The sequence below is a fragment of the Hemiscyllium ocellatum genome, chromosome 9 (assembly GCF_020745735.1).
Source record: "Hemiscyllium ocellatum isolate sHemOce1 chromosome 9, sHemOce1.pat.X.cur, whole genome shotgun sequence".
NCBI lineage: Eukaryota > Metazoa > Chordata > Chondrichthyes > Orectolobiformes > Hemiscylliidae > Hemiscyllium > Hemiscyllium ocellatum.
The window spans coordinates 64902218-64918026 of record NC_083409.1 but is presented as its reverse complement, the minus strand read 5'-3'; the positions used below and the strand labels follow the sequence as shown (position 1 = coordinate 64918026).

General features: G+C 41.6%; 2 protein-coding genes across 4 annotated transcripts in view; both read left to right on the top strand.

Moving 5' to 3' along the window:
• The first annotated feature begins 1652 nt into the window (after positions 1–1652).
• Positions 1653–13613, top strand: si:dkey-86e18.1 (uncharacterized protein LOC557342 homolog). 2 transcript variants are annotated; one of them, XM_060829803.1, is made up of 5 exons: positions 1653–1790; positions 3858–3898; positions 6844–6918; positions 11165–11360; positions 12946–13613. In XM_060829803.1, the coding sequence occupies exons 1-5, from the start codon at positions 1724–1726 to the stop codon at positions 13398–13400; spliced, it is 834 nt and encodes a 277-aa protein (XP_060685786.1). In that variant the 5' UTR covers positions 1653–1723; the 3' UTR covers positions 13401–13613. The 2 variants fall into 2 exon arrangements, with proteins under 2 accessions (XP_060685786.1, XP_060685785.1); XM_060829802.1 differs by having other exon boundaries at positions 11162–11360.
• A 1826-nt stretch (positions 13614–15439) lies between these two features.
• mysm1 (Myb-like, SWIRM and MPN domains 1) overlaps positions 15440–15809 on the top strand; it is a 91464-nt gene continuing 91094 nt past the window's right edge. For both annotated transcript variants that reach the window (XM_060830420.1, XM_060830418.1), the window contains exon 1: positions 15440–15504. In XM_060830420.1, the coding sequence (XP_060686403.1) occupies positions 15443–15504 (62 nt within the window). In that variant the 5' untranslated portion in view covers positions 15440–15442. The remainder of the gene's footprint in view (positions 15505–15809) is intronic.

Here is a 15809-nt window from a genome sequence, read left to right as displayed (position 1 = left end):
ACCTCCTCGTGGGAGCACGAGGCAGCGCCGATACAGTCATCGATGTAGCGGAGGAAAAGGTGGGGGGTGGTGCCAGTGTAGTTGCGGAAGATGGACTGTTCCACATATCCTACAAAGAGACAGGCATAGCTGGGGCCCATGCGGGTGCCCATGGCAACTCCTTTAATTTGGAGGAAGTGGGAGGATTGAAAAGAGAAGTTATTCAGGGTGAGGACCAGTTCAGCCTGGCACACTCTCCTCATTCCTGATGTGCCTGGCACACTCTCCTCATTCCTGATGTGGCTGGCACACTCTCCTCATTCCTGATGAAGGACTTAAGCCCGAAACGTCGAATTTCCTGTTCCTTGGATGCTGCCTAACCTGCTGTGCTTTAGCCAGCAACACACTTTCAGCTGTGATCTCCAGCATCTGCAGACCTCATTTTTTACCCAAAGCTTTTCTGCACCCTAATTGGACATGACTTTTGGCAGGAGTTGAGTATAGTGACAGAGATAAAGTGAGTGTGCAGTATCAGAGAGATGGTAGAATGTAAGTTGTTGGAATGAGGTGTATTGGTCTTCCTCCCACTATGTTTTGCATCCACCAAATGTGAGACTGCACCTACTTGGGTGGCAAACTCACATCAGGTTGGCATGGTCTTGGTGTTGTGGCCTCCTGTGCTGGTCTGGGAGTGGGGTTGGTGGGGAAAGTCCATCATCCTCCAGCAGGATCTCCACATCAATGCACACAAAGCAGGGTGCTGACTTCCCTGGTTTCATTTTAGGGCAATGTCTGGATGCGTGCAGGGCAGCACTGGACTACTGGTGCTTGACCAGGTGCACAACCACCTTTTAAAGATGGTGAGGACACCAAAGGATGCCAGTGAATTCTGAAATATCCACTGATTGCTAAGTTATTCTAGGAACAGTGTGTGGTAATTGGGGCAGAAATCAGACGAGAGGCGCCATAGGAGTGTGGGTTATAACTAATGAGGTGAGTTTGGGAGGATGCAGGAAGAGAATTCATCAGGTGTTGAGATGACAAGCCCTCCAAAAAACCTAGAGCAATTTGGACTTAGCAAAAAAAAACATTACATAGTTTAAATAAGCTGTAATGGTAGTTGTCTGGAAAGTACACTGTTTGGGGAAAATAATTATAAGTTTATATTTGGGGGAAATTCACTCACATTTTATGAAATTTAAAAAAACTATGAGAAGGAAACAAAAGCAGGTCAGGTGAATAGGTAAGGGGTAAATGTAGGGATATGGGTGGGTCGCACTTCAGCGGGTTGGTGTGGATTTGTTGGGCCGAAGGACCTGTTTCCACACTGTAAGTAATCTAATCTTATTTTAAAAAAGATTGACACTAGGGAATGATGCTCGTTTGACCAGCTAGTGCAGGCTCGATGGGCCAAATGGACCGAATCCCGCTGCACAGTGACACTTCTATGAATTTTTGTTTCCTCCAGCACTATTTTGTTTTATTTCAGAGTCTAGACTTTTACATTATTTGAAAACTCTAATGCAGTTTCTTCCCCCTCCCCCCGTTGTTGAGAATAAATGCATCGCGTTTAAAGGCGATGGAACACGAGAGCAACAACTGATACATTCCATCACGTGACCATCCGGGGAGCTGTATCAGTCACGTGACCCGACCCGCTGTCACGTGTTCCCCACGAGGCTGCCGGGAAGCTGGAGGGCTGACGGCTGCTGGGATGTGGAGGACCTGTTGAGGCTCTGAGCTGATGGCCCGCAACGAAGAGAAACACTTGGGGAGACTGAACCGGCTGTGGCTGCAGCGGGAGAGGGAGGGTAACAAAAAAGAAGCTGTTTACTTGTCTCACCACTTGTTAATCAATGTGGATGCCTATAATGAGCCTGGGTCACAAGGAGCTGCAGTGAGATCAACAAAACACAAGCCCATCTTTGGATATTAACTGTCCTGTCGTCTTGAGGTTCAGTTCTTTAGTGCTGGAACTCCCCAGCCCATGAGGAAATGTCAGCCTAACAGTGAAGGAGGCTGTCTCTATGGTTGATCCACAACCTATAAAGTTTAATCAATGTTACTTGTCACTGTATAAACCAGATTGATGAGGTGAACTGTCACTTTTTCGTGGGGGGGCAGGGGGAGGGGTGGATGTGGAGAGAATGAATATAATTTAGAGATTCAATATTAGCGCCGCAATTTGGCTTCATTCAGATGCTGTACTCAACGTTTGTCATCTCGATTCTGTCCTTGAGAAAGGTCCCCTTCTTCCAAACTGCTAGCTGTCAACTGGGATTGTGCCTTTTTTCTAATTATTACTGCTGCATGTCATCATCTCTCACTGCTTAACTACAAATGTTGAGCAATAAAAGTGTGAGGAACTAAATTCATGTTTTCAGTCTCCCAGCTTTTTCAACATTTGAATGTAACAGGCCTGATCTGAGTCAGAACTGAAAGATATGCGTATGTGTAAATCAGAAATTGCTGGAAAAGCTCAGCAGACAAGCAGGAGACTGGCAGAACTCAGCAAACCAGGCAGAATCAGGAGGTGGAGAAGTCAATGTTTTGGATGTAGCCCTTCTTCAGGACCAGACACGTTAACTTTGATTTCTCTTTGCAGATCTTGTCTGATTGGCTGAGCTTTTCCAGCATCGTTTGTTTTTATTTCTGTTCTGAATAAGATCGTTTTTAAGATTCCTGTTAAAATATTTGGTTCCTCGGCAAAATGGATGATTTGAATTGTGAACTTGTCAAATTAACCACAAAGGAGCAAGTGTCAAAGGATGACACAGCACCCATTCACCTGTTTACTCTTCAGTGTTACTTTAATTTGGATGTCTAGGAAAGCTTCTGAAAAGTTTATGGATGTTACTTGAATCTTGAAGTTAAATTTTCCGTTTTGCTCAATCTTTATTCACAAATGTAAAGTAAATGGCTTTTCAAAGGAAAACTTTGTTAGTGTGCATTTCAGCTGTGATGAAAACAAAAAATTCTGGAAATCACAGCATGTCAGACAGCATCAGTGAAAACATAGCAAGCTAATAAAGATGAGATGAAGAGTCACCTAGACATGAAATGTTAGCTTTTTTTCTTTCCAAGGATGCTGTCTGACCTGCTGAGATTTCCACCACTTTTTATTTTTCAGTGCAGATTTCAGCATCTGCAGTAGTTTACTTCTACCCAGCTGTAATGAAGCTTCATTGATGAATCACTGTACCAAAATGACAGCTGACAACATGATTCCTATTTAAAACATAATTATGAAGTTGGAACTTTGTTTTGATAGAAATGGTAACTGTGGGCTACTCTGACTTCACATAACGTCATCCAAACTTATTTTCATAAGTCTGATTGGTTATCAGCTCAATGTGCTTTAAATGTGACATTGAAAAGTATGATGCTGTTTTGGTAGTTGTCGTGATACTTACTGGCCTATATTAGCTCTTTGTTCTGCAAAAACAAATTTGTTAATAATCTCATCTTTCATTTCAGGTGCTCCTATGGTGTTGATTCTCCCTATATCTGTAATCTTTCATAATCTCCAGACTGTTTCTTCTAGTTCTGATCTCCTGCACATGTTGATTTCTTTTGTTCCACCATTGATAGCCTTGTTGTCAGCTACTTGGGTTCTGGGTTCTGGAATCAATTCACTTAATCACACGTTATACCTGTCTTGTCCTTTTAAAGTGCTTCTTTAAAACCTATCTAATCTGGCTTTTGGTCACTTGCCGTGCTATCTCTTGGTGGTGCGATGCCAGTTTTTTGTGAAGTACCTATAACTTGCCTTGGGTTACTTTATTACATTATAGGCAGTGTATAAATGCAGGTTGTTATTAGGCAGTAGGACTTGGTCATGTACGACAATTTTTAATCAATATGTTTTTATTCAACAGAGGGTCGTCTGAGAGAGAGAGATCAAAATCGACCCAAACTGGTGAGTAAGCACACTACTACTTTCTGGATCCCAAAACTGCAGTTCATAATGGCGCAACAATGAATTTAGATGGGAAAGTGAACTGAGACTATTGTAGTCCTCCTCCTGCAACAACATTGTGCAAGTGATGACTGTTAATCTTTTGTTCAAATTTTCTCCATAACTGCGATCAACAACTTGGTGAGGCAGAATACTTAATGCTTTTAAATATGATCTTTAATCTTTGCAGTAGGTGAACACCTGATGGTAGTTTATTTACATGCCACACTGTAATAAAAAAAAATAAAAGCCAGCTTCTGAGTTTGAGCCCCTACTGTCTGACAGTAACATAATAATTTTGAGAGTCTAGAATACTTTAGGAAAACTTAGATGTATGTTTGTGATTGCGCCCCTTTGTACTCTGGACCCAAATCTAAGATTATTGTGCATATTTCTAATTTCTGTGCCAAAGATCTAGCCTTTTGATTTTCATCCTCCACTAAAAGATCAAAAGTAAACTTGAATGCAAAGGCTGAGATAAATGTTTCTTTCCTATTGTCCTAACTTCAAAAAAAGTGCAAAACAAGCAAATCTTATTCACATACTTTTTACAGTGTATTCCAAAGTACCTCAAAGCCAATGTTCAAGATGTTGTCACTGCTGCAATGGTTCTTTTTCTGAATTTGTACAACACTTGTTATGATAGGTGAGAAGGGTCATGGCTCCCCACTCTCCTGATCTCATCTTTTGTTTTAGGTGAAATTGATACTATTCCATTCCAATATCATCAGTTTCCAGAAATCCGCAGTCAGGCTGCATTCATGAGAGAGGGCAAGCTAATGTTTTGGGTCTAGGTGACTCTGCATCAGCTTCACCAATTCTGTAGAAATAGAACAGCAGTTACAGATCTGGAACGTGGGTTTCACACACTCAACTCAGGGACAGTAACTAAAACTGAAATTCAACTGTCTTTACCTCCTGACTTTACAACATTCCCATCCTCAATCACTTTTTAAAGGTCACTTCCTTTTGCCTATACTTATTGGTGCATTTTATTTTTAGGTAATAAAATACCCTTCTTTCTTTCAAGAAAACTTTGGATCAGCCCTCCTTCAATTTTAATCTGTTCAATTAAGTTAATTGAAATGTGGTAGCAACATGTTTTAAAAGGAGGAAAACAGATTGTGTATTTGTTGTGACTCACCGAAACAGGGTTTAAAAACAGTGGGGTGCCATGACCCCTCCTCACTGGGTCATAAGAATGTAGGGGATCAGATCACGATTCTCTCCCTGTCTCTGGTTTCCCCTCTCAGTCCAAAGATGTTGAAGTTAAATAGATTGGACATGCTTAATTGCCCATAGTGCCCAGGGATGTGCAGATTATGTGGGTTAGCCATGAGAAATGCGGGGTTACAGAGATAGGGTAGGGGATGAGTCAGGGTAGGATGCCCTTTGGAGGGTTGGTGTGGACTCAGTGGGTGAATGGCCTGATTCTACACACAGAAGATTACAGCGCAGTACAGACCCTTCAGCCCTCAATGTTGCGCCAACCTGTGGAACCAATCTGAAGCTCATCTAACCTACACTATTCCATTCTTGTCCGTATGCCTATCCAGTGAAGTTTCTATTAAAAAAGAAGTGTTCTAACATACTGACCCTTGAAATAATTGAAGTGGAGAAACAATTTGGTCATTCAAAAGCTGTTTAAAATAAAACAACTGTAGAAAGGATAAAAAAAACTTAGGTAAAACTAAGACTGTTGTCCTTGGAAGAAGTAAAAATAATAGCCATGCATTTAAAGGTGGAGATTCTGTTAAAAGCCAGGAAAACAGGAATTGCAAAGCAAGTGGCAATTTATCTTGAGCTAGAAACTGAGGGGGAGCAAATTACTCCAGATGCTGGAAATCACAGCAGATCAGGTAGAATCCGTGTTAGCAAGCTAACATCGAGTCTTGATAGATGACTCTTCATCAGAATTGATGTCAGCTTGAGTTAGGAGTGTGAAACCTGCATCCCAGACCTGTAACTATTGTTCTATTTCTGCAGAATTGGTGAAAGTTGCCAATAAATTTGATTTCTCAGTTAAGGGATGTTTCCTGAAGTTTTTTTTCACATTGGTGCTGAGATAAGGAGAGAGAAATTTTCCACATTATTGCTGTGTTCTGTTTCAGTTGCTTTCTTTCCACTGGTGATCGAAGTGAGCCACAGAAACATGGTTCATTTGTATATTCCCTTCATTGTCTTTTCCAAGGTGGCATCCCGCAAGTAACCATTTATCTCCAATATGTGATATTGTTATGAAAGTGCGAGTAAAACAAGAGATTTTTTAAAAAAAATTCTTGAGACTTCAGAGTTTGTGTCTTGTGATTTAAAATGGTAATTTCAAGGCTGCTGGTTTTTCTTTTTCAAGCATCAAATGGGTGTGTCAGCACCATTTAAGTAAGCAATGTCCTTCAAAAAGCCAGGGTTTTAGTCTGTGAAAGTCCTCCAGTATTAAAATCAAATGATGAAAGTGGAATAATGATTTTCCTTTTTCATGGGGATCATAACACACTTGGCATATCAGACTTGCCTATAAAAGCTTTCTGTTTTATAGAGATCTGTAGAATTCCCCTATACCTGCCATAATAAGAGCCAAAGAGTTAATGTATTTTTTGGTTTTATTAGTGGTATGTATAACGTTTCTGACAGTGTTAAAGTTGCAGTGCTTTTATTAACATTTACAATTTAGTGACAAACTTCATAGGAAAGTGTCATTGATTTCATCTGTAGTTTAAGTTGCTTGAATTCATACATCTTACAGAGAAGTACATTTTCAATGCCAATATAATATGATAGACTGCTTTAATTTTTTTCTCCATTAAATCAAGTAATATAATGCAGGGAGAAATGGTATTGCAAATTGGCTGTTGTTCAATTACTATTTTGCGTTGCAGTAATTTGAACATGTAATATTTAATTTTTAGTCTTCGTTGAATTCACCTGTTGAAGTGAAAAAATGGATTCCAAGCATCAAGAGTGAAATTGAGTATTACCTTCAGGTGAGCAATTCAATTTATGCAGAGGGACATTGGAAATATTTCACTGGTTGGGGAGCCATGGGAAGTGGGGAATTCCTTCTGCTCAGCAGTATCAATTCAAGTTTTCACGCTGACATTTTTCAGGTTTTTGTTTCATTCTTTTGTGGGATATAGCGATTGCCATTAGGGATGTTTCCCATCCCCAATTGAGAAGGTGGTGATGAGCAAAGCACAGTTTTGAATGTTTGTTCCCATTTTGCCTTGAAATACAACTAAACTAGCATTCTTTGTGCTGTTGGACAAACTCCTTGGAAGGAGCAGATTAAGAATACCAAAGCCTATCTTACATTGTACTTTAGGTAACTAATGGTCCATAGTTGACCTGTTTTACTTTGGAGTTGTAATTAGGGAGTTTCTTTGTCATGAATTCTGCAGTAAGAGTACAATATAGAGTCGTAGAGATGTACAGCACAGAAACAGATCCTTCGTCAAACTCGTCCATGTCAACCATATATTCCAACCCAGTCTAGTCCCACCTCCCAGGACCCGCCCCATATCCCTCCAAACCCTTACTATTCCCATCCAGATGCCTTTTAAATATTGCAGTTGTACTAGCGTCCACCACTTCCTCTGGCATTCCACACATGCACCACCTTCTGCGTGGAAAAAAGTTGCCCCTTAGATCCCTTTTATATCTTTCCCCTCTTACCCTAAACCTATGCCCTCTAATTCTGGAGTCCCCCACCCCAAGGAAAAGATTGTCTATTTATCCTATCCACGCTCCTCATGATTTTGTAAACTTCTATAAAGTCACCCCTCAGCCTTTGATGCTCCAGTGAAAACAGCCCCAGCCTATTCAACCTCTCACTATAGCTCAAATCCTCCAACCCTGGCAACATCCCTGTAAATCTTTTTTGAACCCTTTCAAGTTTCGCAGCATCCTTCCAATAGGAAGCAGACCAGAATTGCATGCAATATTCTAAAAGTGGCCTAACCAACCTACAGCCACATGATCTCCCAACTCCTGTATTCAATACTCTGACCAATAAATGAAAGCCTATCAAATGCCTTCTTCACTGCCCTCTCTACCTGCAACTCCACTGTCAAGGAGCTATGAATCTGCACTCCAAGGTCTCATTATTCAGCAGCACTCCCTAGGACCTTACCATTAACTGTATAGGTCTTGCTAAGATTTGCTTTCCCAAAATGCAGCATCTCAGAGTTTATTACAGATAAATGCATCTGCCACTCCTTCGCCACTTCTTCCAAAAAAACTGATTCTTTTGGTTTTTCGCTGCTGGCCACACTCACTCACTCCCCTCACTCCCACTCACCGCTCCCCCTCTCACTACCACTCACCGCTCCCCCCCTCACCCGCTCACCGCACCCCCCTCACTCCCATTCACCCATTGCCCCCTCACTCGCTCACCCAATCACCGCGGCCCTCACTCCCACTCACCGCTCCCCCCCCACTCCCACTCACCGCTCCCACCCCTCACTCCCACTCACCGCTCCCCCCCTCGCTCCCACCCCTCACTCCCACTCACCGCTCCCCCCCTCACTCGCTCACCCACTCACCGCACCCCCCTCACTCCCACTCACCCACCGCCCCCTCACTCGTTCACCCAATCACCGCCCCCCTCACTCCCACTCACCGCTCCCCCCCTCACTCCCACTCACCGCTCTCCCACTCACCGCACTCCCCCCCCACTCGCTCACCCACTCACCCCCCCTCACTCTCACTCACCGTCCCCCCCCTCACTCCCACTCACCGCCCCCCCCCCTCACTCCCACTCACTGCCCCCCCCACTCTCACTCACTGCCCCCCCCACACCCACTCACCGCCCCCCCCCTCACTCCCACTCACCGTTCACCCCCCCCCCAGTATCTTGCTCCCCCACCCCAATCTTCTGCAGCTCCACGCAAAAGGCTGCCTTACTGATCTTTGAGGGGCCCTATTCTCTCCCTTATTATCCTTTTGTCCTTAAGGTATTTGTAAAAACACTTTGGATTCTCCTTAACTTTATTGCCTACGCTATCTCATTTCCCCTTTTTTGACCTCCTGATTTCCCTCTTAAGTATACTCTTACTGGCTTTATACTCTATCCTTTTTATACCTGATACATGCTTCCTTCTTTTTCTTTTGTCATCCAACATTCACTATACCCATCAGCCTTTCCTTTCACCCTTACAGGATATACTGTTTCTGGACTCATGTTATCTCATTTCCGAATGCTTCCCATTTTCCAGTCGACCTGTGATCACCTTCCCCAAATCAGCTTTTGAAAGTTCTTGCCTAATACAGTCAAAATTGGACTTTCTCCAATTTAGAACTTAGCTGTTAGATCTGGTCTATCGTTTTCCATCACTATTTTAAACTAATAGAATTATTCAAAGTTTGTGAGAAGATTTGTAGCTTGGGTGCTCGTTGTTGTGGTTCCGTTCGCCGAGCTGGGAGTTTTTGTTGCAAACGTTTCGTCCCCTTTCTAGGTGACATCCTCAGTGCTTGGGAGCCTCCTGTGAAGCGCTTCTGTGCTGATTCCTCCGGCATTTACAGTGGTTTGAATCTGCCGCTTCCGGTTGTCAGTTGCTGTCTGCTGCAGTGGCCGGTATATAGGGTCTAGGTCGATGTGTCTGTTGATAGAATTTGTGGATGAGTGCCATGCCGCTAGGAATTCCCTGGCTGTTCTGTTTGGCTTGCCCTATAATAGTGGTGTTGTCCCAATCGATTTCATGTTGTTTGTTATCCGAGTGTATGGCTACTAAGGATAGCTGGTCATGTCGTTTCGTGGCTAGTTGGTGTTCATGGATGCGGGTCGTTAGCTGTCTTCCTGTTTGTCCTATGTGGTGTTTTGTGCAGTCCTTGCATGGGATTTTGTACACTACAGCAACTGACAACCGGAAGCGGCATATTCAAACCACTGTAAATGCCGGAGGAATCAGCACAGAAGCGCTTCACAGGAGGCTCCCAAGCACTGAGGATGTCACCTAATAGAATCTATGGTCGTTGGCCTCAAAGTGCTCCCCCACTGACACCTCAGTCACCTGCCCTGCTTTATGTCCCAAGAGTAAGTCAAGTTTTGTACCTTCTGTAGTAGGTACATCCACAAACTGAATCAGAAAATTGTCTTGTATGCACTTAACAAATTCCTCTCCATCTAAACCTTTAACACCATGGTAGTCCCAGTCTATGTTTGGAAAGTTAAAATCCCCTACTATAACCACCCTATTATTCTTACAGATAGTTGAGATCTCCTTAAAAGTCCGTTTCTCAATTTCCCTTTGAATATTAGGGGATCTATAATACAGTCCCAATAAGGTGATCTTCTCAGTTCCACCCAAATAACTTCCCTGGAATATCTTCCCACAGTTCAGCTGTAATGCTATCCCTTATCAAAAACGCCACTCCCCCTCGTCTCTTGCCTCCCTTTCTATCCTTCCTGTAGCATTTGTATCCTGGAACATTAAGCTGACAGTCCTGTTCATCCCTGAGCCATATTTCTGTAATGTTCTGAGCCATACCCTGAGTTCGTCTGCCTTTCCTGTTGGGCCTCTTGCATTGAAATTAATGCAGTTTAATTGTTCTCTGCTTTGTTCCTACCTGCCATGACTGTTTGACTCGCTTCTTTTCTCAACTGTACCGTCTCAGATTGATCTCTTTCCTCACTATCTCCCTGGGTCCACCCATCCACCTTAATAGTTGAAATCCTCCCGAGCAGCTCTAGCAAATCTCCCTGCCAGTATATCAGTCCCCTTCCAATTCAGGTGCAATCTGTCCTTCTTGTACAGGTCACTCTACCCCAGAAGAGATGCCAATGATCCAAAAATGTGAATCCTACTCCCGTACACCAACTCCTCAGCCATGCATTAATCTGTTCTGTTCCCCTATTCCTACCCTCACTAGCTCATAAAACTGGGAGTAATCCAGGTATTAATACTCTTGAGGACCTCCTTTTTAAATTCCTGCCAACTCTCTGTATTTTCCCTTCAGAATCTCAACCTTTCCCCTTCCTATATAATTGGTTCCAATGTGGACGATGACGTTATGCTGGGCCCTCTCCCACTTGAGAACATTCTGCAGCCTCTCTGAGACATCCTCAGTCTTGGCACCAGGGAGGCAACACACCATTCTGATTCTACGCTGCTGGCCACAGAAACATCTGTCAGTGCCTTGGACTAGAGAGTGACTGGCCAAATGTGAGGTAATTCTGTGAATCACTTTGTCATGAAATGATAAAGAAGCAATGTTTTCACTGTTTTACAGCAGTCCCAATTACCCCATTATTCAGAAAGGAAGATAAAGGAATTTCAGCATCAAATTGAAGAACTTCAGAAGGAGTATCAGCGTTATTTGTGGAAACTGCGTCGGTTAGACCCTTCCCATAAGGAACACCCTTGGAAACCTCGTGCTTACACCCGGAAAAGAGAACCCAACGCTGCAGCACAACCCATCAGTCAACCAGGTATTAGAAGTTACATATGGGGTTAATTTGGTGGAGATAGCAGCAACTGAGCCTCAAATGCACTGTGGTATGTTGTACCATTAAAATATTTACATTTTGTGCATTAATTAAAAATACCCATTCGTACCTTCCAACATTTTCAAGCTTTAGCCCACCCTATCTCTGCAATTTACTCCAGGCCTGTACTTTATTACCTTTTAAGTCTTCCACTCTGGCCGATCATGAATTCCTTTTTTCCTGCTCTGAAATATAATTCTCTGATCTTCACATCAGTACTGGAGCTTTCAATAACTTTCTGCATGAAACTAAATCCCTCTATCCTCCTCCTGGCTTCTTTACCCAAGTTATAAAGCTATTAAAGCCTACTGTTAAACTAATTTTTCATTAGTTCCTCTTCATCTCTTCTATGCTGCAACAATGTAGTTTGGTTTTCCTTCATTGTTCTGGGTGTCACTGGCTAGGCCAGCATTTATTTCCCATCCCTAATCACCCAGAGGGCACTTAAGATTCAACCACATTGCTGTGGGTCTGGAATCACATGTCGGCCAGACCAGGTAAAGATGACAATCTTCTTACGTTAAGGACAGTCATCAAACAGATGGGTTTTTCCAACAATTAACAATGGTTTCATGGTCACCATTAGATTCTTAATTCCAGATTTTTAATTAAGTTCAAATTCCATCATCTGTCCCCAACAAGCAAACTTTAGTGGATGCTGGAAGTACTCAGCAGGTCTGACAACATCTTTAGAAGGAAAGTGTCAATGCTTCAATGAAAGCCTTTCCTTCAGAAGTTCTAATTATTTTATTTCTCCACAGATGCGAGATCTGCTGAGTGTTTCCTTCTCTGTCTCTGTTTACTTTTCTTCACTCTCTAAAGCTTTGCTGGATTTGTAAAATATTAAATGTGCTGTTTGTTAATTAGTCTGAAGTGGGAGAATCTTTGAAGAGTTAATTTTGGTAAATAAGCAGAACTGGACATGTGTTTAAGAAAAGTATTCATTTTGCCAATAAGTGGAGGAGAAGCTTGAATTCGATCACTGAAGAGCTAATTGATCTTTGGAAATGTATGTCTGCCACTTGAATCCATATCTAATCCACTGTAACTTACTACAAATTTGAGTGTCGAGATTAATGCTATACTGAGTTATGTCAATACCAGTTATGTGGATGTTGGGCCCTGTTAGTTTTCATTTAATTCATTATTTATTCAGAAGATATTCTGAAATAATATAATATTTTAAAGCTAGAAAATATTTGTCATAGTCTCCACCACTGAGCTTTATCCTGTTAGTTTTCCTCAATTTTTGAAAATGACCATTGCACACATTCAATTTTTATAAATTCCAAGTGAGTTTTTAATGTCAAACTTACATTAAAAACCATGCCATGAGTTATAAGTGATCTTGCTACAAATATGAACTAAGCAACTCCCTGTCATGAAAAATTCAGAACGTAGATTATTAAAACAACACTGCAATGTAATTTTTCTGCCCACACTTTCATTTTTTTTAACTGTTTGCCAATTTTGTCACATGAATGTTTCTCTGTTCTCTTTTAGTTAATTAAAATTTTGTTATTTGCAGCTGGGTTGCACAGTTTGAAACAACTTTGCTTGCCTGTTCCAAACAAAACTGACAATCACGAGGATGACTGTGATGGGAAATCTGTTGAAGAAAGAGAAAGGAACTTCCTAAACCCACAGATACCACATGGTGCCACTGATGATTCTTGCATGGTTAATTCCAATTTTCAGGACCAGCCCCTCATATTTAATCCTGTTAGAATTCCACCAAGATTTTCTATGCCCTCAACTTCACAAAACATATTAGGAGAAGGCTCACACCACATGAGCAAAGTTCTTTTCTCTCAACTACCAAACTTACAAACTTCATCTTCCTGTGAATCCACAGCAGAGTTGCAAAGCGAGGAAGAAAAACATACCTGTAAGACAATAGTAGATTCACAGGAATCTAGTTTGCAGATGAAAAACCCTGGAATTCTGGGACTGTCTTGCTATTCTTCAGATGAAGAGAAATAACAGCTGATTCACATTAATTGCTCTATTTAATTTTGTCTTAAACACTCTAATTGCTGAATGTATATCGATGTTACATTTTCAAAACTTATTTCCAGTTGTTTTTGTGCTTTTTATATAAAGCTATTGTATAATTATTGAAATACTAATTCTTCCAATCCTCATTGTTGGCATGAATTTAAATTATTCAGAAATAAAAGTGATCTTTATTTCAAATGCTTTTGTATATAGTTTATTTATTATCATGACTATATGTATGAAAATCATTGCCTCCTAGTGCTACTGATAAAATACTGTTCTATTAATGTTTTACACTCTCCCGGCAACTGAACCATTGGTACTCGTGCTGATTCAATAATCTCTAAACCTAATACAAGGCTTTTTATTGTTGTATTTGACTTTTTCAGATCAGTTCACAGATTGCCTAAATGGCAGAGTTGAGATAAATTTGATATGACCCATCTGACAATGAAACATGAATACTTGAGCAATCTCCCTTGGTCCAGATTCACTTAAATCAGTAATTTGATTCTGGAGGATTTGTAGTTTTGTTGATTATCAAGTTAGCCTGGCCAGAATTCTAGGTAAAACAAAGGTCTGTCTTCAGGTGCCATGTTTTACTTTAGTCCTTCAATTTCTGTGGTCTTAGTGGTATTCTCAAATCTTGTTCATTCTGCTTGTTAAGCAATTAGTGAATTTCCTCCTTTGCTTTCTCCTTGCTCTGCTGCCTTCAGTTTTCCCAGTCATTGTCAAATGCTCTAGTTTCTATCTCCCAAAGTACATACTCAATCACAATTGCCTCTTGGTTAGAATTTGTAAAAGTACTTTGTGCCTATTTTAGTGAACACTTCACCATTGATGACCAACTGATTCTTATCTTATGTCTCAGAAACCACATTGCTGCTGCCTAAAATTGATCTTCCACTATTTTGCTTAACTTCATGGATATGCAAGTTGAATATAACCAAATGTATGCCACATTTATTTGCATATCTGATTATCTCTGTCCTCCTGTTGAAATTTCTGGTAACTATGATCGATATTGCTCTTCATTGAAAAGGTCTGGAAACAAAACAGAACTTGTTGGACTTCTCATCTTTGAGCCATCCATTTACTATATTCACTGTCCATTCTGACTGCTGTTTGGTTCCCAGATAAGTTTTAAATCAACCTTAACTTGGAAATCGGGAAAGGTTTACGTAACATTTCAAAAACGTGTTTGTACTTCATTCTGTCAAATACCTTGATGTTTAAAAAGGTGTTGAAAATGTGTTGCTGGAAAAGCGCAGCAGATCAGGCAGCATCCAAGGAACAGGAAATTCGACGTTTCGGGCATAAGCCCTTCATCAGGAATGCTTCATCATGTTGCCTTACAGCACCAGGGTCCTAGAGGCTCAGTAGTTAGGCACTGTTGCCTTACAGCACCAGGGTCCTAGGTTCAATTCTAGCCTCGGGTGATAGTTTTTCTCTCTCTCTCTTCCTCGTTCAAAAAAGTGTGAACACTCTTCTTCATTGTTCTTAACACAGATTGCATTTCTTGTTCCTCCTTTTAATTAATGTATATTGCTCTTCTGATTTGTCCAATTTTGCTTTATGTTCTCATTATGGTGATTCTCAGCATGATTTTGATTGTGTAAAAAATGAGGTCTGCAGATGCTGGAGATTACAGCTGTAAATGTGTTGCTGGTCAAAGCACAGCAGGCCAGGCAGCATCTCAGGATTTTGATTGTGGCTCATGAGGTTGTTCTTTCTATGAAGTTCACATTCATTTGCACTTAGTCTTTATAAATAATGATTAAAGAGATTTTCTCACATTAATCAAGAGTCGCATATTTTGTTGCAGGTATAAAATAAACTCAATGATACAAATTTTGGGGGATTTTAGGATAACTTCATGGCTGAAATTCCTCTTCTAACAGAACTCTTATGAAAAGTGAGTCTCCCAGGAGAGTCAGAGAGTGTGCATGGGGTACTTCTGCTGATAGCCTACAGGGGGCAGCAGGTGAGTGGGCGGAAGTGACCGGAAATGACGTTGGTGGCGCAATATGGCGGAGGAAGTGGATGTAGATGTGGATATTGAAGGAGACGGAGCGGAGCTGAACCTGGGGTAAGAGGAGAGCTCGGGCCGGTGTCTGGGGTTTAGGTTGAGGTGCTGTTGCCGGGCCTGAATGTTGTGTGGGCGGGCGGATGGAGAGAGCCTGTGTGTCACCGCTAAACCCAGCACTGGGACAAGGGCCGGCTTGGGTTTGTTTATCTCTGTCTCCCCCAAAGTCAGTGACCCATCTGCAATGTCTACACGCTGAGCAGTTCACTCAATCACATCCACCTGCTTTCTGTATCCCCGAACTGAGAGACAACGACCTGCGTCGCAGCCTGACTAAAATGAAGCAACGTGTATTTAATACGTTCAAT